Source organism: Amblyomma mixtum, chromosome 9 (genome assembly GCF_055824585.1).
Source record: "Amblyomma mixtum isolate Tamu chromosome 9, ASM5582458v1, whole genome shotgun sequence".
Lineage (NCBI taxonomy): Eukaryota > Metazoa > Arthropoda > Arachnida > Ixodida > Ixodidae > Amblyomma > Amblyomma mixtum.
In genome coordinates this window covers 86,419,357-86,447,030 of record NC_143020.1, presented here as the reverse complement: position 1 = coordinate 86,447,030, position 27,674 = coordinate 86,419,357, and the positions used below count along the sequence as shown (strand labels likewise).

At 46.0% G+C, this 27,674-nt stretch overlaps 1 protein-coding gene and 1 long non-coding RNA gene across 8 annotated transcripts in view; both read left to right on the top strand.

Moving 5' to 3' along the window:
• LOC149329985 (uncharacterized) overlaps window positions 1-27,674 on the top strand; it is a 221,959-nt gene that overhangs the window by 63,705 nt on the left and 130,580 nt on the right. The window contains exons 5-6 of one of the 7 annotated variants that reach the window (XM_089560703.1): window positions 17,957-18,010; window positions 19,522-20,384. The exons of the other annotated variants lie outside the window; for them this stretch is intronic. Of the exons in view, the coding sequence (XP_089416829.1) occupies window positions 17,957-18,010; window positions 19,522-20,162 (695 nt within the window). The 3' untranslated portion in view covers window positions 20,163-20,384. Of the gene's footprint in view, window positions 1-17,956; window positions 18,011-19,521; window positions 20,385-27,674 lie in introns of those variants that run through there. 7 annotated transcript variants of the gene reach the window in all.
• On the top strand, window positions 589-9,379 carry LOC149329986 (uncharacterized). The gene is made up of 2 exons (XR_016285628.1): window positions 589-1,727; window positions 9,257-9,379. It is a non-coding gene; the product is annotated as an uncharacterized LOC149329986 (long non-coding RNA).

Genomic DNA, 27,674 nt, shown 5'->3' with positions numbered 1-27,674 from the left:
GCTTGTTAGACGTCACCAAAGATAAGTGGTGCTCCAGAGCTGATGCTTACGCTCTTCTCAACAGGAAAAAGATTTGTACGCTAGTCATGTGCGTGCTTCTGTTGGGGACACTGAGTCCAACTTGACTGCCTCCACTGTCACCACTGTAGAAAAAGCCCTTAACATTGCGGTTGAGTGAATGCTAAACACATTTTCTGAGGTGTTGGCTCAGTTTGTTGCAGTTCAGTCTGTGTCACCATCTACATCCGTTCTGGCAGCAACATCTGCATCTGTTTCAGCTTGTGCAGCTAGTGTTAGCCGCTCGACATCGCCTCCTGATGCTTCCCAGGTCCCACCTAACATCTCTGTTCCTAGCAGTGCATGTCGCCCCGACATGTGCACAACAGATGTCGAAATGTCCTGTCCTACGCAGAAGTGTTGTGCTTCCTTGTCATTATCTAAATCTGGTTCTTCCCAGATGAAAGCTAAAAAAGGACCACCTAAACTTCCTCCGCCTCAAACAGGTGGCTTCTGCCTCTTCAATTGGTCAATAATCATGGCAGGTAACAGTGTTACAATGAAACAGGGGATATTCAAAATTCCGCAAGTGCGCTTTCCCGCATAACAATGTTGCCCCAAACAAGATGGCTGACTATGCGTTTCCAGCTGAAACAAAGCAAGAAAGATTGTTTTTTTATTTGATTCTTCCAAAATACGTTTCTTACATTCTATCTACACCTTTAGTGCCTGTCCTGTATCCCACGCAGTTCCTTTATAGCGAAGTCGGCCATCTTGTTTGGGGCAACATTGTTATGCGGGAAAGCGCACTTGCGGAATTTTGAATATCCCCTATTGCCACTCTGTACTCTCTTCTCTTAAAGATCTAGATCTACTTATTCACAAACATAACCCTGATGTCGTACTTTTACAAGAAACATGGTTATCACTTTGTAAATCATTTTCAATGAGAGACTTTCGGGTTTTCATATCAGATCGAAATGCTGGTAGGGGAGGTGGATTGGTAACCATGCTATCTAAACATATGTCTCATCAGGCATCTATCTCTACGAAAATTCGTCTCCCTGACCGAGCTTTTAGCAATCAAAAATTTCATTTCCGCAGTGTGCCGATATTACAATTGCTAATGTCTATTTTCCTCCAGGTGTACACAGGACAGACTGTTTAGACAGCTTGGTGGCTGGCTAAAGCAGTGTAGTCATTGCAGGAGGTTTTAATTACCACCATAGTGATTGGGAAAGTCGTGCTGATTCCTGCGGCCAGCTTCTCTGTTTGTGGCTGTCTGCAAATGCTGTACACTGCTGCAATTCAAGAGAAATAACTTTTATGCGAGGTTTTGCTCGCTCAGCCATTGACTTAACATCATCAGCAGGCAGGCTGATTGGTCGACAGAAGATTCAGGTACATCTAGTGACCACTTTCGTGTAACTTTCACTATCCGGTTATGTCTGCTCAAAAATAGTTATGTAACCCATAAATTTGTCAACGACAGTATTTATAAAAGTTTGATGTCCGCCTCACTTACCTCTGTAGGCAGTACTAGCCAGGATGACAGAGCTCAGCAGACGATTTCATTTTGGCAAAGTGCAGTAGACCACTCAATATTCACTGTGTGCGCAGCAGCCTCTAATGAAGAGCCGTCACTCTGGTGGACTGAAGAATGAGAAGGCCTATCGTCGCAGAAAAGCGGCCTGGAAGAAGCCATCCTGCAACCAGAGTCCAGCTAATTGGTTAAGTTACAAATTTTTCTCTGCATCTTTAAAAAGAACAATTGCAAAAGCCTAGGAGGAATATAACCAAAATTTAAACACATATCTTTGAAATCCTCGTAATCTGAAGGCCCTGTATAGATTCATGGGACGTAACAAGAGTTCTCCAGTCGCTCACCTCACTTCTTCAACAGTGTTATCACCACAAAAGGCTCAGGAAACCGTGGAGAGTATTGCTTGGGGACTGGCGTTACGTTTCCAGACGCGGAGAAACATCCCTCTGTGCACAGCCTCACCCTCTTCAGATTATACCGAGGTTGACGCATCAGAGGTCCTCTCATTCCTGGCAATGTTGCATCCTGCAGCTCCAGGAGAAGAAGATGGTGTCATTGTTGGTGTGATTAAAAATTTAGGCCGGGATTTTACAAGCAACCTCTTAGATATTGCCAGTGCTTGATTGAAAAATGCATGGATTTCTAGCATTTGGTAGATAGCGAACATTATTTTATTGATGAAAGATGCAGGGAAAGGATGCATCAGGAGAATGGCCTGAGGGGCGAGTTGGTGCATGGTGAAATGAACGGCGGCGCAACAAGGACACTAACAAGTAGCTGTTCATTACATGGAAAGGTGGCATATTTAAGCATACAGCTCAGGCAAGACATCATCAGATTATCGCTCCGAACCAAACATTAGGAAAAAAAGCAGCAACACCAGGAGAACAGACAAGAACCCTTTAACCCCTGTAGAAAAAAACTAAGAGACTCTGATAACAGAAATTAGTGGAGGAGGCCATCTCTTGGCAAAAGCAGTGTCAAACAATCTATTTCATTAAACAGTTTCTCTCTCTCTCATGAGAAGCAAAACCAGTCAGAAACCAAATATTGAAAATAAAAAGTAAAAAAAAAAAACAAATGACAATCGTAGCAAAGGCAGAGTCAAACACATGAAGCAAAAGCAGTCAGAACCCGAAAAAACAACACAAAGGAAGAGACCAAAACAATAACAAAATTAACAACCCGCCTAAACAAACAACGGATGGTCGCTAAAGATGCAGGGCTGAAAAGACGCACAGTACATGACGTCGCAAAAAACTATAAAGAAAGGACACTTCATTTCTACGGAGGTATACTGAACAGTCGCTAACACAAGTGCTTCCCTTCTTATTGATCATAAAAGCCTCATGAATTTCACGTGCCACCTGATCGCAACTCCTGCCCAGAATCCTTATTCCGTTTAGCACTGGCTCACAATTGCAATCTTTACATTGTAGGGGCAAATTCGACCCGCCTCTGTTTTCTAACGATTTTTCTAACGACAGGGCGCGGGAGCATAAAAAATCGTTAGAAAACGGAGGTGAGTCAAATTCTGCAGGGGTTAAAGGTTTCTTGTCCGTTATCCTGATGTTGCTGGTTTTTTTCCACGTGTTAGGTTCGGAGCGATAATGCGATGAGTGTCATGCCTGAGCTGTATGTTTATACATGCCACCTTTCCATGTAGTGAACAGTTGGTAGTGTGCGCATGTGGTGTCCCTTTCGTGTTAGCGTCCTTGTTGCGCCGCCATTAATTTCAAAGCATACGTCTTAAATAATATTCGTCCGATTGCGCTAACTTCAAATCTATCCAAATTAATAGAAAGAATAGTGCGTAGTAATCTCGCAAAACATGTTCAAGATGTTAATGGCCTTAGCTCAGTACAGGTTGGCATTCTTCGCGGGTGCTCTATATGGTCTGCACATGTGGATCTGGGGAGTAGAGTCTGGCTCTCGATATGCAGAAGGGAAGTGTCAGCTTTGGTTACTCTTGATGTTGCAAAGGCCTATGAATAGTATAGAACATACTATTGTACTTAACAGACTTTCGTAGTTACATCCTCCAACCTATATTTAGGCGTGGATATCTGAATTTCTGAAGGACAGATACTGTTACTGCACAGAGGGAACCCTATGTTCTAATACTTATTATCAGTCGAGAGGAGTGCCGCAAGGTTCGGTGCTATCACTGCTGCTTTTTAATACTTTGGTCAGTGACATCCCCATTCGTCCTGATATAACAGTTTTTTTTTTCGCTTTGGCCAGGGATATCCATTCCCTTTACCAGATTCTGCAGCGATATTTTGATGCTGTTGGAGTTTGGTTGCACCATATTATTTCTTCCCCTAATGTTAACAAATGTGGCATACCGGTATTTCCTCCAGACACGCCTTTGCACATTTCATTACTCCATCGCTCTAACCAGATACCACAAGCGGAATCCATTCAATATCTGGTGTTACTTATCACCCAGCTATAGATTGGAGCCTTCATATGAAGAACAATGTGTTTAAAGGAGAACATGCTCTAGGCCGGCTGAGACAAATCGCCAATAAAAAGTTTGGGATGCGCCGTGACACATTATTGTTACTGTACAAAGCCTATGTAAGACCTGTACTTGAATTTGGTTGCATTCTGTTCTCTGGTAGCGCAAACTATGAGATGTAACTCTTAATCTTACTGGAAAGACAAGCTCTCTGCCTTGGTCTCCCAAAATCAGTTTGAAATGCCCTGCTTTATCTCGAAGCTTGTATCCCTGATCTAATTTCCCACTCTCAAGTACTCACAGTGTGAACTTTCCTCAGGTCGTTGGACCCGATGACTGATGTCGGGCTGTCTGAGGTATCAATGATGCGGCTGCAATGTAGGATTCCCACTTCAGATTTATATCTATGCGGATATTTGTGGTCACCGACAAACCTATGTGACTCATGCGGGCACGTTGAATCAGTGGACCATTTCCTTCTCTACTGTCCAAAGTTCGCACTTCAGAGGAAGATTTACCTGGATGTCCCTCTCCAGGTTAGGGCTCCCGTTATCTCTGCCAGTGTTGTTATCCTTCGGTGCGAGCGTCAAATGATTTGCATTGGGTTCAATTTGTGGGATTCTCCGTGATTACATAATTGCAACGGGGAGGTTGATTCGCTAACTCTTGTGAAATTCTTGGAGTTTTTCTTTTTTTTTCACTGCAGTGTTCTTTGTTATTTAACTTTAAATATTCTTCTGTCGTTTTTCATTGACACATTTTTCAAAATTTACCCTTGGCTGCGATCTTTTGTCGTAATCGCTGATGGAAATTTCCTTGTTTATGTCTCTACACTTTGGCCAATCCCCCCACGTGGGTATGCGCCATTGTTAAGAGGATGAAGAAGAAGGAGAAGAAATCTGTGTGCATACAAAGCAAGGATAACATTCGACTGCAGTCGTGGCCTAGTGGTTTGAGCGCCCGTCTCGGCTGCGGGAGGTGGTTGGTTCGAAACCCACCACTGGGCACCCACCGGTTAAAAGGGTACAAGCGTCCCCCGGCCTGGCGCTCGGCTTTCCTTAGGGGTGTACGTTTGGCAGAAGTAAAAAAGGGCCACAAGTCGGGCTTCTACCGCACGAGGCGGATTTAAGGTTGCTTGACAGGGGAACTTATCACTCATCCGTCAAGGCAACTGTTTGGTCTAAGACCCTTTTCCCAAGCATCTCACCCTAGAAGAGCCGAGCACCAGGCCAGGGGAAATCTTGTACCCATTAAAGAAACCGGTGGGTACCCGGCGGCACTGGGGATCGAACCCAGCACCTCCCGAATGCGAGGCGGATGCTCTACCACAAGGCCACGCTAGGCCACCGCAGTCGTGGCCTAGAGGCTTGGTCGTCCGCTTCGGCTGCGGGAGGTGGTTGGTTCGAAACCCACCACCAGACACCCACCGGTAAAAATGGGTACAAGCCACCCCCGGCCCGGCGCCCAGCTTCTTCAGGGGTGTGCGCTTGGAAGAGGCTCCGCAAACCCCGCTGTGTCCTTTCGGGGGCAAAACCAGTTTCGAACACCATCAGCCTGCAAAGGTGGTTCGTGATTCAGTTCAGAGTTCACAGTTTCGACAGAGTTTCAAGAGTTCGATGAAGTTTAAACGAGTTCGCTCTAACGTGAGTTCAGTGGCACTGCGCCAACTTGAGCAAAAAGCTGCGCCTTACAGAAAAAAAAAGGGCCACAAGTTGGGCTTCTGCCGCACGAGGCGGGCTTATGGTTGCCTGACGGTGGAACTTATCGCTGATCCGTCAAGGCAACTGTTTGGTCTAAGACCCTTTTCCCAAGCATCTCATCCTAGAAGAGCCGAGCACCAGGCCAGGGGTAATCTTGTACCCATTAAAGAAACCGGTGGGTACCCGGCGGCACTGGGGATCGAACCCAGCACCTCCCGAATGCGAGGCGGATGCTCTACCACAAGGTCACGCTTCGGTCGCGTATGGCTGCGTACGCTTGTGAAGATATGCTCCGTCTTTGTACGTGCGTGCCCAAATGTCATCGTGCAGTCATGAAAGAGATTTGGGCTTATTGACGCTTTTTTCAGTAACATGAAAGCCGCAGAACTGTATGACCGCAATACCAGACAAATTTTCTTGAGTGAAATCTGCTGGAATTATTCCTTTAAACCTGCTACTTCAACACTTGCCTCAGTGGGCAAGTAGATACAATAGGCTGCAAAGCTGCATTTGTCGTTAATTTATGAACACTCATATGGGGGTGTGTTTTTGGTCGTGACCATCTCATTGACTTGGTCACCAGTGAACTTTCCACACCTTATTTCTCTTGTAGCAGGCTTTAGCAAAGACAGCACGTTCGTGGAGATTGCGCCGTTCGCATTTCTTCTCGGATACCTACGTTCTCTGTGTTTGTAATCGCATAGCAAATGCAACAATTAGTTCTTTTGCAGTATAGAGCTTTGCGGTAAAGAGGGTGATGATTTATGAATTCTGTGTCGTTATGTGTGAAAACCGTTCATGGTGCGTTACGGTGACTTGTGTAAGCTGGTTAACCATATCCCGATGGCAGTACCTGTAACCAGGAGTTTATGCCGAAAACTGGTACAAACAGCTTCAGCGCATGTCACCAGGGTTTTTTTTATACTGAAGTAGTCTCCTTGGTATGCAAGTATAAAATTCTTTTTCCACATCCTAATATAGCCTCTTCACTGGAATGAAAAATGCATTATACCCTTCAGTTCCACTAAATGGTCTATTTTAAAAAGCAGGGCTACATCCCATAGCCATATTAAACAATGTCAGTGTATTTTTTGTGTGCGTGCTGTGCCTTTTTTGTGTGTTCTCAATTTTGCAGCCAGTGAAGGAGCACCTGTAGCCAGGGGAAGAACATTCCAGAGGAAAACTGCAGCCAGTCTCTGCCGACCCATAGCTTGATGCTCCTATCCTGTAAAATATGTATTGCGGGACGTGCCTTTGTACCATGCACCAAGAGATGTCGCCTAGATAAATAGATAACTATCGGCATCCCCTTTGTATCAGGCCTGTTGCGAGTGCCACCTCGCCTAGGCAGTTGAAGTGGTTCATTGTTTTATTTTTCTACTGCCCCTTCCTATTTGTAAGCTTTGGATCCTGTTCTGTTTATTTTTTTTCCATTCAAGGCTATTTTTTGTATTCCACACTATATTCCTTTGCTTTCTATGACATGTTGCGCAATTTTTTCGTTCTACATTTTCTTGGAGTCTGATGGCACATTAGCCATTGTGTGTTTTTGTAAGAGTTCCTTGCAAGTTACGCACTAGCTCCTCCAGGTTCACAAATTGTCCTGCATTTCTTAGTTGTGATAATGCCTCTTCTTCTAGCCATCATTATTTTATTGATTGCATATCTGCTTTTTTGTCTGTTGTTTGGTATAATATTTTTGCTAGGAAGTGCCAGTGAAAAAATTGCATAAAAGTAAGGCAGGAGTCATTTCTGCATGACGGTTGGATGTTCAGCTTGAAATTGCAACTGAAGCATTATTTTTCTGGTTGAGCAAATCTTTGGTTAGTTGTGCATGCATTTCTCATGTCCCGAATTGAAAATACTTTATTGGATTGGTGTTGGCTGGTTGTAATGCATGACTGTAGCCATATTTTTATGTTTAATCATCCCTTCAAAGGGTCAGAGGAGGACATCTCATCCTGACCTACGAACTGTGTTGCCACATGTCATGACAGTGGTCATTAGGCCACAGCCACAAATGTAGTCATGCGGCGTCACAAGTCAGAATTTTTTTGTGGAAAGGCATGGGGTTGCATTGTAATACCCCTGTCACACTAGCAAATTTAATGTCATTCGTACCTAATGGCATTCGATGCATCGAATGTCATTCGGTCTCTTTCGGTGCTACACGGAAAAAAGTAATGTCATTCGAAAATGATGGCATCGACGATCAGTGATAAAAAAATAGTCCAACCGAACGTCATCGGCGCGCATAAAAGATGTTTGAAATTATTGTGCAGTGTTTAAAAAGCGGGTGAGAACATTTGTGTGCCGTATTATACGCTTAAAATATTATTTGTGGCCATTCTGCACCACTTTAGCCATCAAAAGCCAAGCCAAGTACAAAGTCAACCACAAATCCGATGAATGTAAACAAACAAAATGGCTGACATAGCGGCGCGCGGACACGCGCGGAGCTTGGAAATGACTTCCAAAAGGTGAACTGCTCAGTTACGTCTTTAAGTACCTTCGAGCTTAACAAACAGGGCACGCCGGCCAGCAAGAATCACGCATCCCAAAATGACCGACGGTCGTGGGAAAGACGCTGCTTCGCGCTCGGCCGCTGCTGTAGGCTGCTGAGACCGAGAGTAATAGCTATGCACGACAGCCTCTAGTGTGAACAGAGTCACACCAACATTAACTTTTTTTTTTTGCAGAACTAAATAAATGCACTCTTTAGGTTTGGCAGTGTGCACATTATTTTTTCGCGTCACTTGTTCCTGCTGCGTATCTGGTGTCCAGAGTACGCATTCGGTTCGAGATCGAATGCGAATGAGTTCCCCTAACTCATTCGATGGCGAATGTCATTCGAACCTAATGACATTACATGTTCCCGTGTAGCAGTCGAATAATGACATTAGGTGCTAATGTCATTCGATTCGAATGACATTAAATTTGCTAGTGTGACAGGGGTATAAGCTGGCAGTCTGTCGATGCCATGGTAAAAACCTCACTGTTGGATGCGCTACATTATCCCCTGACCCTTGCAGCCTCATATGTGGCCAGAAAGCATGACCAGTTTGTGAGCTTCTTATCGGCTGCCTCCTTGGTAATCTGGTCATACTTTTCGGGCACGCGAATGTTTGGCTATAGAGATCCAAATTAAGGCTCATGAAGGCACCTTCTCGCTCTGACGCTGTTTAGGTTAGGTTTGTATCCTGATGTTTTCAATTACATTTTTCAAGTTGCATGGGCTGCATTTTTAAGCCTAATGCAGATGAGGGCTATTTTGCCTTTATTGTCAAAACTAGACAGCTTGTGTACATGTCATGAATGATTTACTGATTGCAAATCATCGTTTTAGTATGAAAGGAGGCAAAAAAAATCTTAAGCGTGCACCGTTGTTGCAAAACCGGATCATAATATGAGCCTGCCTGCTCATATTATGATCTGCTGAGCCTGCTCGCTTCTGTGTGCATTGCCATTTGCTCAAAAGCACACCGGCCGTGTTGCTTGTGGCATTTGTGTTTGTTTTGTAGCGACTCTCATTTGTTCTTTATTCTTTTGCAGGCCATTATCGATAAGCCGATGTGTTCAAGGTTCCAGAGGAAGAAACCTTCAAAACCACGCCTGACAACTTTCCATGACTCCACTGCTTGATGCTCATAAGCTAGAAAATTCTATGTGCAATGATCTCAGTGCACTGTGTCTATGTACAAAATTAGATGGAAGCGTTTTTAATGTATTGCTTGAATTACAGGGATCTAAATAATAAGGAAAATGTGGACCGCCCTCATTACAAATTTTTTTTAGTGAACTCATTTCGTAAAGAATAATATTCTTTCCACAGAAATGACATCAGGCTTAGGATGGAGAGGGAAGGAGGGAATAACAGGAATAAAAATGGCACTACATTCTTCTTAGCTCAAGAGCCATGTAGCAGGACCCACTGGCGTGCAATGGTTGAACACTTTAAATTAAGCTCTCAGCGGGATTCGCATTTCAGTCACGGCACAAACAGAACACCTGACCACATAGAGGAATCAAGCGTGGCCAGCAACGTGGGCAATTAGTAGTACTATAGTAGAATCACATTATTTGGTCACTCGGAAGCTGAATGGCCGTGGGGCATTCCGGAAGAGAATGGGTCAGATTGGCATATGTTTTAGGGCAGTTACAACATTCAGGAGATGTTGCATATTTTTGTAGGAAAGTCTCTGCCGGTGTCAGTAGGGCATCGCATGTCACATAGCAGCTTTGTGACGTGAAGAATTGAAAAAAAAAAAATGAGCACCTAGTGTGCACGTTTAGTATAGGAGGCTCATTGGTTTGAAAATATGCTGCATGAAAAATAGAAACAGCAGAAAATGATGCTTTTAATTTTGGTGAAAAATGGGGTGAATCAGACCCCATCTTGTCGTTAAAAAATCAAAGCAAGATCACTTCTGAGGTGATGGTCATTGTGAAAAACATCGTGTGACATTGTATGAAAGCACAAAATTATGCTGGTACTTGTGTGATCATTGTGTTATGTGGATGAATTTATTTCTTATATTTATACAAGATTCTTTGATTTTTCAGTCGAAGCAGGAACATCAAGGTTGAAAATTACACGCATTGGAACTCAGCATTTCGTGCCTCTGTGTTTGACGCCTCAATATTAGTCCTGATTCTTGTGCTGTATGACCTTAAATCCGCGAATGTTTGCTTACATACTTCAATGTAACCACCACTTTTTACTCCTGGTTGGGGCCTTGTGAAGAATGCAGCTCTGCAAAACCTGACCTGTATCGTGTAGTGAATTTTATATTGTATTGTATTTGTCGCTGTTTACTGGTTTTTGTTTGGGCATCCTTTGGCCTTGCTGAAGAGTACACTGATTGCTTGTGGTTGTTCACACATGAGTGGCATTATTCTGTCATTGCAGATAGCATTAAGCCCGACCCACATGGAGCAGTTTTCTCGCGGAAAACCTGCGTACGGCCGCCCGGCGGCGGCCGCTTGGCCGCCGACCAAGCAGTGCTAGATACGTTCGCCCGGCGGTCAGACGCTCACCGGAAGCGGCGAATGCGGGCTGTCAGCGCGGACCAATGAGGGCGCTCTCTTCCCGCATCTAGCTTCCGCCCGCGCGCGGCGACAAACATGGTGGCGCCTTTCGAAGCCGGACCCCTCGCTTTGGACTGAATTCTCGTTGTTGCTGCCTTTTTCACTGCGTTCACTAGCCGTAAATGGAGCACTGGTATTTCGCTTCGTCTCGCCTTGCCTATAATAAAACTTATAAGTGATAAATTGGCCTTATTTTTTGATTTAGAGTGACGATTCTCCCACTTCTAGGCTTAAGAGGAGAGCCGGTTAGTTTACAATAATGGTTCCTGTCCCGAGAACCAGATGGCGCTACTATAGGCTGAGTCTATTTTTACGTCTCTGCTGGCAGCAGCTGCCGGTGGCTCGGTGCGCAGGGTGAAACCGAGTGGGGGTGGAGTGGAGAGGGGAGATAGCATACGCTGAACTAAAAAGTGAGAATGCGCCCTCCAATAAACAATGGCTTTAGAGTAAGCTTACAAATCTTTTTTTTGTTTGTTTTTGTCGGCAGCGGTTTGGCAGCAGCCGCCCGTTTTCCGCCTCTTGTGGTGCGGCACAGCGGCGGTGCGTCCGCGTTCCGCCGCGCCGCTCAAAATCCGCAGCGCAAGTTCGCTCCATGTGGGTCGCCCTTTACTGACTCTGTCCAAACTATATCCATTGCTGTGTTCATTTAGCCTGCATTCTGACATCGTTCATTTTGTTTTTAGGCCTTTTTAAGAGCAGGTTACATTTGGCTGTATGGTGTGTGCTGTGACAATGTTTATTGTAGTGTTCTTACAATACTCAATGTTGATCTGCACAACTGGAATTCATTGTTTATGGATTTCATTTCATGATGGTGGTACGGGCTTTGATTTATCTTTGCGGTGGAAATTGTCTTATTATAAAGAAAAGGAATTTCAAAAATTGGCCTATGCTTTTTTTTAAGCTGTGCGTTCTAGTGATGCTATAAACTGTTGCTAAGCGCAGCACCAGTTTTACGACACTGACCTGCAGTGTTTGTTTTTTAGTATTGCCCCACTGGTTCCCTTGCATCACGAAATGTCCGTAAATTGAGTATAGTGCTGCTGTGATGCAATTTATCATTATCATTACCAGCTCTCACGCTCGTTGCTGTTCGATGATATTGTTGCGGGAAAGAATATATTTACAGATATTTACAAATAGACAACAGCTGCGAGCGGCACCGAGAACACAGTCCGAACTTCATTGTCGTCTTCTACTCTTCTCACTCGTGCCATCACTCTTTGTCGTCGTCGTCTACCCGCATCAGGACCCCCGGCTGCTGAAACGCCGTATCGGCGTTAGGGCGGCGACGTATGAGCGTCGTGGTAAGGTTTAAGGCGACAGACATGGACGATGTCGGTGGTGGCGCCGGATGACGAGGGCGAGGTTTCAAGGGGAGCAATTTCATAGTTCACGTCGGTAACACGACGCACGACACGGTAAGGGCCACGGTAGTGCGAAAGAAGCTTCTCGGAGAGACCGACGCTGCGAGAGGGCGTCCAGAGAAGGACGAGTGATCCCGGGGTATATTCGACGGCCTGGTGACGGCGGTCGTAGGCTGACTTCTGGGAAACTTGAGAGGCTTGGAGCCTACTACGTGCTATTTGGCGCGCCTGCATGGCCTGGGAGATGGCGTCCCGAGCGTAAGCAGTGGTGGGGGCTGAAGAAGGCGGCAAGAGTGTGTCCAAAGGCAAGGTGGGATACCTACCAAACAAAAGGTAGAAAGGAGAATAGCCTGTTCTGTCATGAAGGGAAGAGTTATATGCAAATGTCACATAAGGCAAGGCTGCGTCCCAATCTCGGTGGTCTGGCGATACGTACATGGCTAACATGTCGGTGAGCGTGCGGTTGAACCTTTCCGTAAGCCCATTGGTTTGTGGGTGGTAAGCTGTCGCGAGCTGGTGCTGCGTGTCACACGAACGAAGAATGTCGTGAACTACTCTGGATAGAAAATAACGACTGCGGTCGGTGAGCAGTTGACGAGGGGCGCCGTGGTGAAGGATGACGTCTTGCAGAAGAAAATCGGCAACATCGGTAGCGCAGCTGGACGGCAAAGCACGTGTGATGGCGTACCGAGTCGTATAATCAGTTGCGACAGCGATCCACTTGTTGCCGGAGAGGGACGTCGGAAAAGGACCAAGAAGGTCGAGGCCAACACGGTGAAAAGGTTCCGGAGGTATGTCGATGGGTTGCAGAAGACCGGCAGGCAGAGTGGAGGGCCTTTTCCGACGTTGACACAGGTCGCAAGCGGCCACGTAACGCTTGACGGAACGATAGAGTCCAGGCCAAAAGAAGTGATGCCGCACCCGAGCGTACGTGCGGGACACGCCAAGGTGACCGGCTGTCGGTAGATCGTGCAGTTCTGCAAGGACAGAAGAGCGTAGACGGTGGGGTATCACGAGCAGGAGCGGAGGGCCATCGGAGCGTAGGTTTCGACGATACAAAATGCCGTTCTGGAGCACATAAAGGTTCAGAGACGGAGATCGGTTTGCAGAACGGATGCCATCAAAGATAGGTCGTAAAGATGAGTCGTGACGCTGTTCGTTGGCAATATCGGCAAGATCGGAGATAGCTAAGAGGCAGGGCAGGGTCTCAGCGTCCTCTAGGTCAGGTGGTTCCATAGGGTATCGGGATAAGCAGTCAGCGTCCTGGTGATGGCGCCCTGACTTGTACACGACGGAGTATGAGTATTCTTGGAGGCGCAATGCCCAGCGACCAAGGCGACCGGTGGGATCTTTTAGTGAAGACAACCAACAGAGAACGTGGTGATCAGTGACAACAGCGAATGAACGGCCGAACAGGTAGGGTCTGAATTTAGCTACTGCCCAGACAAGGGCAAGACACTCGCGCTCAGTAATGGTGTAATTTTGCTCTGCGGCTGAAAGTAGGCGGCTGGCATAAGCGATGACTCGATCTTGACCCTGTTGACGTTGGGCTAGGACGGCGCCGATGCCATATCCGGAGGCGTCGGTGCGAACCTCAGTGGGAGACGACGGGTCAAAATGTGCTAAGATGGGCGGAGTGGTCAGCAAATGGACGAGAGATGAAAATGAGTTCTCTTGAGCAGGGCCCCAGGTAAAGGGCGTGTCGTTCTTCAGAAGATCGGTGAGGGGACGAGCGATGCCGGCGAAATCTTTGATAAAACGGCGAAAATATGAGCACAAGCCGACAAAGCTGCGCACATCTTTCGACGACCTTGGAAGAGGAAAGTCCTTCACAGCTTGAATTTTGATGGGATCTGGGCGTACACCAGAAGCGTCAACGAGGTGTCCGAGAATAGTGAGTTGGCGACGACCGAACTTGCATTTCGATGAGTTCAGCTGAAGTCCGGCGTTACGAAACACTGTCAGAATATTGGAGAGGCGCTCGAGGTGCGTGGCAAAAGTAGGCGAGAAAACCACAACATCGTCTAGGTAACAGAGGCAGGTGGACTATTTAAAGCCACGAAGAAGGGAGTCCATCATTCGTTCGAAGGTAGCCGGGGCGTTACAGAGGCCGAACGGCATGACTTTAAACTGGTATAAGCCATCAGGCGTCACGAAGGCGGTCTTCTCGCGGTCTTTTTCATCAACGGCAATTTGCCAGTACCCCGATCGAAGATCAATTGAAGAGAAATATTTGGCATCGTGGAGGCAATATAAGGCATCATCGATCCTTGGGAGTGGATATACGTCTTTTTTGGTGATGCGGTTGAGGTGCCGATAATCAACGCAGAAGCGCCAGCTGCCATCCTTCTTTTTCACCAGGACGACTGGTGAAGCCCAAGGACTTGACGAGGGCTCGATGATGTCTTTTGCGAGCATCTTGTCCACCTCTTGATTTATGACGGTGCGTTCGGCGCTGGACACTCGGTACGGACGTCTGCGGAGAGGAGCGGAATCACCGGTGTTTATGTGATGCGTCACCACAGAGGTCCGAGCCAAAACACGGCTATCAAAGTCGAAGATGTCGCGGAAAGATGATAAGAGGCACCTAAGATCGCGAGCCTGCATCGGCGGTAGGTCAGAAGCGATCATGTCTGCGTAGTCGTCCGTTGGGTTCGCTGTTGATGTGGCCGCAGGCAACCGGCATTGCTGAGTGGAAGGTAAGCAGCTGTCCACCACTGATATCACACATTCGGCAGCAGGGCACAGCGTGGCGAGTGAGATGCCTTGCGGGAGCGGTTGGATGGATGAACCGAAGTTCAGGACCGGAAGGCAAGCTCGGTTGGCCGACATTGTAAATACAATGTGTGGAAGCGCAATGCTGCGCGTCAGGGCGACGTCAAGTTCCGGAGTGACTACGTAGTGACCATCAGGTACAGGGGGAACAGATGAGAAAGAAATGTAAGTTGCGGCTTGAGGCGGTAGACGGACAAAGTCGACAGCACATAGACGGTGGATAACTGGGGACGGCGACTCAGCAGAAAGGAAGGTCAAGCTGAACAACATTAGTGGCGCAGTCAATGAGGGCTGAATGCTCAGACAGGAAGTCGAGGCCAAGAATGACTTCATGAGGGCACTGGTCCAGAACAGAGAACAGAACGGATGTATGGCGGCCGGATATGGTCACACGGGCTGTGCATAGTCCAACAACGTGAGCAGTTCCGCCGTCGGCAACGCGGAGAACGGCTTTGGGTGCAGGGGTCAGTACTTTTCGGAGGCGGAGTCGTAGGGCTGAACTCGTGACGGATACGTGCGCGCCTGTATCGATCAGGGCTCTCACAGGCACTCCATCGACATGAATGGCAAGCAAATTATGGTGTGCGCGAAGGACTAATCGAGGATTTTGGGACTGGGGCTGTACTGCAGCATCACCTCCAGACACTGCAGCGTCTAGTTTTCCGCTTGCGAGCGTCCGTAGGGGCCAGGAGAGGAGCGACGGCGTTGGGGCGAACGAGACTGGCGACGCAGGGGGGACGGGGAGCGGCTGGAGCGGGGAATCTGGCCGTCGACTGTAGCACTGTGCTGAGCTGGAGGGGGCGTGTAGTGGCTGGGCTGTTCGTCGTCGCGGTGGGAGCTGAGAGGACGGTATGTGCTGCGACGGGACCAATAATTTCGACAGTGGCGGGAGATGTGGCCAATGCGGTGGCAATGGAAACAAATGGGCCTGTCGTCGGTTGTCCGCCAGTCGTTAGGGTTTCGGCGACGTGGAGTGAAGTACGAAGGTCGTCCAGGAGCAATCGCAGTGATTTCGGGTGGTGGTGAAGACCGTACAGGACTGACGGGCTGGAAACCAAGGTTGGCAAGCTCTTGGCGGACGACAGCTTGTACCAGAGAGATGGTAGGCAAGCGGGTGTCGCCATCATGTAGATGCAGGGGGGCAGGGGACATAGCTTCGAGCTCGCGTCGGATGATGCGGGTCACATTTTCTGGGGGCGCTGGAGTTGCCCGGTGTCGCAGGTCTTCACATGAAGAAGTCGCAGCCGTGTTGGGGAGGCGTGTGTACGGCTGGCTGATACGCCTGCTTTTGGCTTCCTCGAAGCGTCGACATTCCTTAATAATTCCGTCGACTGTAGTGCAGCTCTTGTATACGAGCAAGTTGAAGGCATCGTCGGCGATTCCCTTCAACACGTGGCCGACTTTGTCAGACTCGGGCATGTTGGCGTCAACTTTGTGACAGAGGGCCAGCACATCTTGAATGTACGACACATAAGACTCCGTAGATGTTTGAGCTCGGGAGGCGAGGTCCTTCTTAGCGGCAAGCGTTCGACCGTGCGGCCATCCAAACAATTCGCGGAGTTTCTCTTTGTACACGTCCCAGCTGGTGAGATGGTCTTCGTGTGTCTCATACCAGACCCGGGCGGTGTCTTTTAGATAGAATATTACATTTGCGAGCATAAGGGTCGGATCCCAGCGGTTGTAGGCACTCACTCGCTCGTACATGTTGATCCAGTCGTCGACGTCAGTGTTGTCGGTACCAGAAAATGTCCCAGGGTCACGAGGGGGAGAAAGAACGAGTGATGTCATGGCCGGGGCTGAGGTTTGCTGGGCGGCGTCGTGGGTCATGATGAGTGAAGGCAACTGGCGGCCGCTGCGGAGCTCCGTCGTCGGTAGACGTAGGGGAAATCCGCACCTCCACCAAATATGTTGCGGGAAAGAATATATTTACAGATATTTACAAATAGACAAGAACAGCTGCGAGCGGCACCGAGAACACAGTCCGAACTTCGTTGTCGTCTTCTACTCTTCTCACTCGTGCCATCACTCTTTGTCGTCGTCGTCTACCCGCATCAATATCACCTCATCACCGTGTTCCCAGGGGTGGACTTCTTCTGTGCCATCCATGGTGTTAGAAAAGCTGGTCACCTTAAACCTCTTTCAGAGCAGTGCATTGAGAATCTCAGTCACGATAGTTTCTTCCTTTTTTCCCCCCTGATTTCTCATCCCAGAATTGGAGATGCGGGTGTTGCACAAGCAAATTTGGTATGCTCTGTGTAGTTTCAGACATGCTTCTACTCAATTAATTGCACTCTTGGAGACTGTGGAGGCGGTACATTGTTGGACATATTGGCAACATTCATGGGCAGCTGTAACTTGGCAGTTTTTACCAGTAGCTATGCTGTGAAAGTCCTTTTTTTTTCGTATGTGCAGTATAACGGGTATAAAAGCTGGGTGTGTTGCTGGGCAAGTTGGTTTGACATCCTGAACATGCAGCGCTGACAGACGAGGGATAGACGACAGTCACAGGGTGCAGTGTCTCAGCGCCCTATGTGTCTCGTCTCTCCTTCGTCCCTCGTCTGTCAGCGCTGCATGTTCAGGAGGTATAAAAAGTTCATTAAAAAATGAGTGCTCTGTCATGTTGTGTCATTAAGAATTACTGAGACTCATTAGTTCTTAAGCCTTAAGCCTACAAGTCTGCCTATGTAGGCAGACTTGTACTGTCCTTCCCATGAAGCCAGAAATTGTGCAAGTTCATTCTTCATGTCTGTTGTCTGGGTTCCAGTAGGTCTATAAATTCGTAGACAGTAATCAGTTTTTCATGACCGTAAATGTCGTGATCATCTGTGTGCAGAATTATGTCAATTATGTTTGCTTTGGAATTCGCTTCTTTTTAAGTTCGTTCTACTCAGTCTGCATAATCTGGAAAAGCTGTTTTACGAAATTGTATTCTATATTGACCGCCTCATGCACATGACACCACATGAGCTTTTGCACATGTAATCTTTTGTCTTATTGGATGTAATGTGGTTTTCGTATGCAGGCTTGAGCTATGGAGACCACAAACATGGTGTACCTCCTGGACAGAACTCACCAGGTTGGAATCTGCAGTTTTTCTGCATGAGCTCTTTCGTGGAGGTTGCCTTTTAACAATCAGCATAAAGGATATGGAAGCTTTAGTTTACAGGACTCTGCTGAGTGGCGATAATTGCGTACGATATTTTGGAAAGTTTCCTTTGAAATATCGACTTTTGACCGAACTATCACCCCCTTTGGGTTCTGTTCAATGATGTAAAAATTGTGCAGGGTTTGACGCCTTCGCCCTCCCTTAGACACTGAGGAGCAAATAAAGCAAAAAAAGTGACACTGTCCTATGTGCTAAGCATAGCTAATTGCCATCGTTTAGGTATAAGTGCACCTGGGTGGACGTTGGGCAGTGTCTGTCGTGTCGGGACGTTGCCCCACGCCTTCTCCTGTGGTTTGTGTTCCTCCGATGCACCCTCCCACGGCCGGTCCCGAGGAGGAGAGCGCCATGTGACCCTCCCTAGTTAGTTACCTTTGCTAACAAGAGAGGGTGCCTGCGTCGCACCGACCTGAGTGCCACAGATTGCGTGACTACTGCGCGCAGGCGGGAGAGCACTCTCTCTTGGGATAGGCAGTTTGTCGTGTTTAGGTATTAAGTGCACCTGGGTGGACGTTGGGCAGTGTCTGTCGTGTCGGGACGTTGCCCCACGCCTTCTCCTGTGGTTTGTGTTCCTCCGATGCACCCTCCCACGGCCGGTCCCGAGGAGGAGAGCGCCATGTGACCCTCCCTAGTTAGTTACCTTTGCTAACAAGAGAGGGTGCCTGCGTCGCACCGACCTGAGTGCCACAGATTGCGTGACTGCTGCGCGCAGGCGGGAGAGCACTCTCTCTTGGGATAGGCAGTTTGTCGTGTGCGGTCGCTTCGATGCGGCGCTCCACTCTCCACTAGTGCAGGGAGGCTTTGTGGTGGAAACATTCTTCTTTTCAGCTCGTCCCGTCTTGTTTCGGAGTTTCCCATTTGCCCTGGGGTGGGCAAACGTTTGCTTGTAACTGTGCTGCTCAGTTGGTCGTCCTTGATTCCTTAGCGTATCTTGCTAGCTGGCGTTATTACTGTAGCAATAAATCCTCTTTATTTGCGCCACACTGTCAATCCTTTGTTCCTTCAGAGCAAGGCCCGCTGTGTTCAGCGTGCGCTTAGTGTCGTACGAGATCACAGGATGGGATCTGGCAGTTTTGAACTGTGTCAGTTGGATTTTAGCGGGGAAAACATATTATTACTCCTTATTGAAAGCCCCATACGTCGTGCCAGCAATGCCAGTGCAAGGGTCAAAGGCGTTGACTGGCATTGATGATATTTCTTGCCTGCTAAATATTTTCTTCAGCTCTGTGCAGAATTCACTATAGGGACATTTCGTTTCAGTCCTGGATTGTCCTTAAGGCCTATCTGTTAAATAAAACTTTTTATAAACATCTACACCTGTTGATGAGTGTGTCCTCTGCATTCATTTTTTATCCCTAACTCCGAGTGAACTATGGATTGTAGGTTCTAGCATTTTGTTGAATGTACTTTGTTTTAAAATGCAGGTTCAGTCTTCACAGAGATGGGACGTGGAGCACCTCCTGTGCAAGATTCAAGCAGTGAAAGGCACCCTGTGAGCCGCTGCATGGAATCTACTCAACCTGGCAGGGGTAACCACCTGGGTAATCCCATAGGAAATAAGATGCTCAAATGCACCCATTGCAACAAAGGATTCAAAAGAAGATACCAGCTAGTGGAGCATCTCCGAGTCCATACCGGCGAACGCCCATACCATTGTAACGACTGTGGAAAGAACTTTGCACTAGCTGTCACCCTAAAGAGACACGAGCGCACTCACACAGGCGAGCGACCTTACTGTTGTGACCAGTGTGATAGCAGCTTTGCACTAAAGGTCAATCTGGAGTCACACCGGCGCACTCACACAGGTGAGTGCCCTTACCATTGTGACCAATGTGGCAGCAGCTTTGCACTGAGGAAGAACCTGGTGACGCACATTCGTACCCATACGGGTGATAAGCCGTTTCAGTGCCAACTGTGTCCCATGGCTTTTGCAGCCAGTGCAAGTCTTACGAGGCATGTTAGATCCCATAAGGGCGAAAAGCCCTACCAATGTGGCTTGTGCGAAAAGAGATTCACTCAGAGCCATAATTTGAAACTCCACAAGATGGCTCTTCACAAAAAATAGCAGTGGTTCGTGATGCCCGTAGTCAATGTGTTTTGCTAGCTACTGTTTGGTGTGGAAGCTAATGACATACTGACTGACTACCTTACGGAAGGTGTTGGTAGCTAACCTCATCATTAACTCCATCATGCACTTTTCATCATTAACTCTAATGCAGTTTTCAGAAAACAACATTTGTTCCCTTAGGCAACACACAGACAGTCACTCAGTCTTTCCTGAACACAGAGAGTGAGCCTGCTATGCTCGTAAACCTGCATGAGTGGAAATAAAATCATGGTAATACGTGGATAGCATCACTTCTTGCTGGGGAGAGACTTTCAAACACTTTATATTGAATATTTATTGGTGGTGCCAGTCTGTCGGCCTGCCTCGGTGAAGAAATTTCGCGGAGTAAAAGTGCTCAAAATTTCTTTTAATCTTTTAGCCTGCGGGGGCTAATTTTTGTGACAAACAATATAAACTCACTCATTTATGTCACAACCTCTAAATGTCTGTATGACAACAGAGGAAAACTTGACTTTGTGTAAATTTTTGTGTGTTTATTCTTCAGTGTTTGTGGCAGGAATGATTAAGGCCGAGTAAGTGTCCAACTTCAAATGGAGGTGTCTTGTGTTAATTTGGTGGTTTTAAGAGTTCTCTGTAGTTTGGAACGGGAACTAGCAAAAGAGTTCACTAACATCTGATTTATCATTTCTTAGTGCATTGTCTGCGCTGAATATAAAAAAAGGCGTATTTGTGGATCATTGTTTCAACACCATCTTTAATCTATTTTATCTGTCAGATTAGCAATTGTTTTTGACCATTTCATATTCTGCTAGCATCTATGTTGTGTTGATGTCACTTGAAAAAGCATTTATCTATATAAGGCATTCTTGATAACTAGCTGCAAAGGGCATGGCTGCTGACACAAAAAATACTGTGTTTAGTACCTACAAAAAACATTGTAATCTTGTAGTGCATTGTAAAGTTCATAATTTGCGTTAACTGTATGAAATTGCTTAGTGCACATGAGTATTATATTGCAATATTCATTACAAAATGTTGAATACATTCTGGTTCTTTGTAAAACTCTCTGTAATGTAGCTGACCAAAATGAGAAAAGTGCCCTGCAGTCTTCTAGATTTAGCTATCTGGGAAGCTAACAAAGATGACCGCATAAGTTTTGTAACCAGTCTGGAGTTTTCTGTGTGTATACTGCTGGTAATTGTGTTGCTGGATTGTGCCCTGTGATCTGCGGAACATATCCTGTTGTAAATTAAGAAGGGAACGAAAACTGCACAGCTGTGCTGATTTTTCCTAATAAAACCGTGGTCACTGCGATGAATAACGGACACTTGGAATGTATCTTTGACAAATTACTGCAATGCATCCAAGCGAAGATAAGTGGTACATTATAACAAACTCCTATTTGTAACATAGGCAGCTGAAGTTGGCATCTACAGAGACTTCTCTTTTTATATGCTGGATTGAAAAATTTCTGTATGCAAGCTGCTGGCCTAATCAGGAGCATACATCGCTTGCAAGGCAGCAAGTTATGGTCGATGTTCTTTGAAATATAATTAAACATTGGCGCTTGCCTGCAGTTTCTTGAATTAAGAAGAAACTGCGGTTGGCTGAGAGTACAGTTTTCACAGGTGCAAGCCAAGCATCTGATCCGACAGGCTGCTGCACCTCGAGACGAAGAAGTGCAACCGAAATTCTGGCTCGGTGGCAGCACGAGTTGTGCGTCTGTTTTGAAGGTTGCTGCAGCATTTGTGTCGTGTTTTAGTTAGACGAGTGATGGCTCTTCATTTGGGTAGAGCAGAATGTTGGGCCAGTTGGTGCAGTGATAAATTCACGAAAACTTGGTGCAGAATAACACAAGACAGACGGAGAAAGACATACACACACACGAGCGCTCGTGTGTGTGTATGTGTTTCTCCCACGGTCTTGTGTTATTCTGCGCAAAGTTTTCGTGAATATGTCTCTTCTTTTGGCTTTAGGAGGGAAGTGGTCTTTCAAAAAAATTCTGCTAATAAAGTCATAAAGTCATATTTATGGAATCTTCATGGAAGATGTATTTTTGTGTCCCGATTCCAAATATGTAATTTAATTTTATGTGAAAGGTCCTTATGCACTTTATGTACATAAACTTTTTTTGCTGCGAGCTTTCAAGAAATTTTTCTGTAGAGATCTTCCTAGAATGCATGTTGTTGGATTCTGTTTTTTTTTATTTAACAAGTACTTTGGGCCCTAGCAGGAGGGGTGAAAAGAATGCAGCATTGCGAATATGAATTCTCGACATCAAGCCTTGCAAGTAGGGTAAAATTATTATCCTGCCTATCGTAGGAGTTGGGCTACAAAGTTTTGATTTTGCCTTCATAAACGGGAAGAGAAATACCCACTCCTGTTTCTGATGTGTGAACTTCAAAACCGTGTAACTCAACTTCTATTACAGGCAGGATGACAATCTTACCCTTATTGCTTAGCTTGATATCAAGAGAAACCAATGGCCTGCCTTCATTTTGTCAGTTTCTATAAAACACACAGCAAATTGTTACATAAAATATTGCAATAAGTAATGGGATATTTTATGTAACATACTTTAGAAGGACTTGTACATAATATTATATGAACTCTTGGCATCAGCGTCCAAAAGTACATGTTCTCTGAAGATTTCATAATTGTGACTACATTTAAAAATTTTTTTTTCTAAGATCCCATCTCTCTTTATTTTGGCAAGAGAATCAAATAGCATCTTCGAGAAACCGCACAACTTGCCCATCTACCGAGCCAAGCCTTCGGTTGCTTCACCGACTGGCAGGGGGGCACAGCCAATCCTTATGGCTGCCTTTCTGGAAATTGTATATGTGAGCGGCACCACCAAGTGGGCAATAAACTCCCTTGGATGTCCTGTGGATGTTTTAGATGCCCGTGGTACGCGGTCCTGTACATACTTCACATTACCACATATTAAGACATTTTGGAAGAAATACACTGTGAATGAACATATATTACAAGAATAATTATGAAACAAAAAGATACGAAGAATACGCAGCATCTTATGCTAATGGTTCAAAATCAGCACACTACGTTGGAAGTGCCATAGTACAAAACAACTGGGAAAGAACAATACATCTATCTCAGAGTGCATCCATCTTTTCTGCAGTGTGTTACGTTGTCTCTGGCTGTAGGAAAAATAGTAAATGATAACATCGGGAACAGCATCATTTTTACTGATACTTTGAGCATACTCGCCTCACTTCACTATGTGAATGCAGTCACACCACTAGTCAGAGACATCATGCACAAGGTAGCAAGAGCCACAATAAATAGACACGAGAAAATTTTGCAGTGTTCCAAGCGACATCAAAATCAGTGGTAATCAGAAAGTAGATCAATGTCCTGCACAAGCTTGCCACAAAGAAATCAAGAGTGAACATTCCCTGCATGTGGTACCCAATAAACTCTATACACTATAAGCTTTCAACCAGCATCGTTGAAATAATTAGCCTATGTAACATTTGTATGGCCCAAACTAGAGTATGCACGCACTGTTTAAGACCCTAATCAATCTTTCTAATGCACTAGAAGCAATACAAAGCCACGCCACTCGGTTCATCTTTGCTCACTAGCATCACGAAAGTGTCACCAAACTAAATTGCAATGCTCATCTCACAGATTTAACTAACCAACATCATATCGCAAGGCTATGTCTATATCATTTTTTTTATCATGTTCTGCACGAGTCTGTTATCATTCCTCCCTACTGCATCTCCAGCTGCACGAACCATGAAAAGACCACCTTTCCTCCACCTGCCTGCACATCTGTCTTCATTTTTTTACGCACTGCGAAAGACTGGAATGACTTGCCCAGCCATGTCATGCCCTATACTGACTGAATGATCAGTATCCAAGTCATCAACTGAAGCAACGTTATGCTCTGTAATCCGCTCCCTCATGTAATACCCCTTGAAAGGGCCTTTGAGATAGTAAGAATTGAATAAATAAAATTGTTGAAATGAAATATTGAAGTAAATCTGAAGATACACCTAGTAAAACCTATTATAGCAGAATGGAGGTCATGGTCACTCCAAAAATGATTCATTGAAGTCATTTATATGGATATACCTAGAAAAAAATAGGTTTAAAGGGCTTTCAAGCAAGTGCTGAAATAAATTGGGACCAACTGCGTTTTGGCTGAAAAGTATGCCATTTTGATCAAGCAGAGAGAAAGAGCAATGGTTAGAACTGCAATGAGGGACTTAATTTGGTCATATGATTATTTGGGTATCATAAAGAAATAAAAGCTGAAATAATTTGGTTATAATTAAGTTTTTAGGTTGAAAGCTCTTGTAGTTTAATTGTTATCAATGTTACTGAATCAAGCAAGAAAACTATGTAAAGCATATATCGAATCCCATTAAATATGAAGCCTGGAGGAATATACTATCGGATGAACCTGTGCTCACTGCAAAAATGATGCAGATAACATAGTAAGTGCCAATAGTCCCTATAGAAGATTTTAGATACCCAGATTACAGTATAAATGTATCATAAATCAATAACATCTTGAGAACAATGCTTGCAAAATTTCAATTCAGGTCATTTATTTAGCAGAACAAAATAAAAGGTACTGCACTCATTCTGTGTTTACGCTGATGAAAAGGCATGAATACCTGATAATGTACCAGCGTGCCTATATAGCTCAAAATCATTTTATGTCACCTTCGCATATATTGGACGAACACACTACACAGTTTTATTCTGGCAAAAGAGGATATGCATGCGAGTTGTGCGCAGAAGTGCCCACCATAAATCATATCTGATGTTCATGTACAAAGCTGGACAAAGTGAGGAAAAAATATTTTCAACTGTTTTATTCTGAATATATGCTGGTCTTTTCAAAAACCCTTGTTTGCTCTTTCGAGAAAGTGTGCTTGTGGAAATGTCTCATTTTTATATATTTAAAAAAAAAAGCAAGCTTATCAAACTATGAGGTTTTATAAGCATCCCAGAGGTTTTTTAAAAGCAAACAAATTCTATCCTCTGGTGGGCGCATGGTAGTCGTAGTCGCATACGCGCCATAAAACTCAACGCAAAGACAAGCACGTAAGCGATATATATCTGCTTTTGAAATTTGCTCCCAGAAATTTTTTTTAGTCAAAATCCGGCAGAAAAATATGGAAGTCTCTGTATGTTGTGGAAGAGGGAGCTCGCATACCTGGGTGATACCTCCTCTACTCCACAACGAATGCGCCGAAATCCATTACAACTGAGGTTACCATCTACAATCGTAATTAACGATCGTGTACCTCCAAAGGATCTCGTTGCATAGCGTCACCTTGACGCGTTTGCTGAAAACAAGCCCGGACAGGAGCTGTATTTTAAGACTCTACGCATGATGAGGTTCTTGTGAAAGGCGTTCACGATAGGCGTGACATGCGTTGTGCGTGGCGGCTTCGAGCTGGACGCGTTCTAGTGCTGCTCATTCAACGCATCGGCGGAGAGTAGTTTCAAAGCAGTGGAGAGGAATCGCCGCATATGGTTTCTATTCGGGCAGTTAGCAGTGGCGAGGAGCAAACCATCGCACGAGCAAATTAAGCCAGATATAAAATTCGGATACAAAATTCAAGCATTGCGCTGCAGCGGGTGCGATATCGAAACCAACAGTTTTGCTTTCGATCACGCTGGAAGGTCACAGCTGACAGCCAGTTTTCAATCAACTATAGTGCAGTGGAGAATGATCTCCACATATGGTTTCTATTCGCGCCGTTCGCAGTGGCGCTCAGTAAACCGTCGCACGTACAAGTTAAGACGCGGATATAAAATTCAGATACAAAATTCAAGCATTGTGCCACATCAGATGCGATATCGAAACCAACAGTGTCGAATTTAGGTTTTGCATTCGATCGCTTTGGAAGGTCAGAACTGAATGCCAGTTTTCAATCAACTATACCTTGGGCGCAGCTCAAACTTTCCTTCGTCGTTAATACTTAATTGAGGTTGTCCACATGGTCCTGATATTGCTTTCTTTTATACATCTATTCAAACGTGCCAACGCCAACCTTGAGAGAATATGTATGATGGCGCAAGCTGCATCGCGGGTGGCATCAATAATCGCACACTTTTCGTTCCTCGGGGCCCTACTTTTCGTGTGTTGCCGGTTGTGACCGTTCCTCCAGTTTCCTCTAGTTGTTGCATTACATAATTTGTGTGTTGTCGGTCTGTAAGAAGAATAAGACGGAAGGAGTGCGCTGACGTATCCTTGCGGGATGCTGCTGTTTCTCTGCTTCTCCTGGTGGTTCCGGCTTGTTCATCATTGGTGAGGCCGTTCTACGTTGGGGGGTTTTGGCCAAGGCTTAGGTTAAGACGCAGTTCATGTGAACCTGAGGGCGCGTTTTGCTGAGAGATGTCTTTGACCTCCCCAGGTGGAGGGTTGGCAGCTTGGTTTGCCAGCTTGCCAGCCCAAAGCCTGCCGCTTGAGTCCTTCCAAAAAATGGCATTGATGCAATTCCTGTGGCTCTCGTCCCAATCGGTGACGGTGCGATCAAAATGAAAACCACCCAAACGAATTCAACAGGAGCTAAGATCATTGTCTGCAAGTCCTCAGACATCGCTTGTGTAGCAGTCTTGCTTCAGTGCAAAATTTTCAGCTCATTGCCAGTGAGAGCATTCATTCCCGAACAGCTTGCATGTGTCAGGGGTATTGTGCGTGGTATCGCCCAGTATCTTCCCCGCAAGAAATTATAGAATAATTTTAGAATGCAGGAGTTGGAGTCCGCCGGCGCGGTGGCTCAGTGGTTATGGTGCTCGGCTGCTGACCCAAAAGACGCGGGTTCGATCCCGGCCGCGGCGGCGGAATTTCTTTGGAGGAGAAATTCTAGAGGCCTTTTTACTGTGCGCTGTCAGTGCACGTTAAAGAACCCCAGGTGGTCGAAATTTCCGCAGCCCTTCACTACGGCGTCTCATAGCCTGAGTCGCTTTGTGCCGTTAAACCCCCAAACCAAACCAAACCAGGAGTTGGAGTTCTTTCAGTCAATCGCTGCAGTAGAGAGGTCAATGGCTCGCGTGTGGCTACTGAGTCTGTGATAAAAACTTTTGCCGGCTCTTCCTGCCCTCATGAGCTAAAAGTCTGGCCGATTGTATACCGTGCAGACACTCTGCAACCGCCCCCTCTGCAGTGCACCAACTGTTGGCGGTTTGGGCATAGTGGCAGAGCATGCAAGTCAGAGACCTGCTGCCGTTTCGTTGGAGAAGGTCATGCTCCTGATAACAGCACCTCAGAGCAGCCTCATTCCTGCCTATGCAGCAATAACAACCTATCAGATGGTGCCGATTGCGCAAAACGCAATGAAGAGCGCAGCTTGTTTAACATCTCCAAAGAGAAGTGGTGCTCCAGAGCTAAAGCTTACGCTCTTCTCAACAGGAAAAAGATTCATACACTAGTCTTTTTCCTGTTAAGAAGAGCGTAAGCTTTAGCTCTGGAGCACCACTTCTCTTTGGAGATGTTAAAAAAGAAGATAAAAAAAAGAT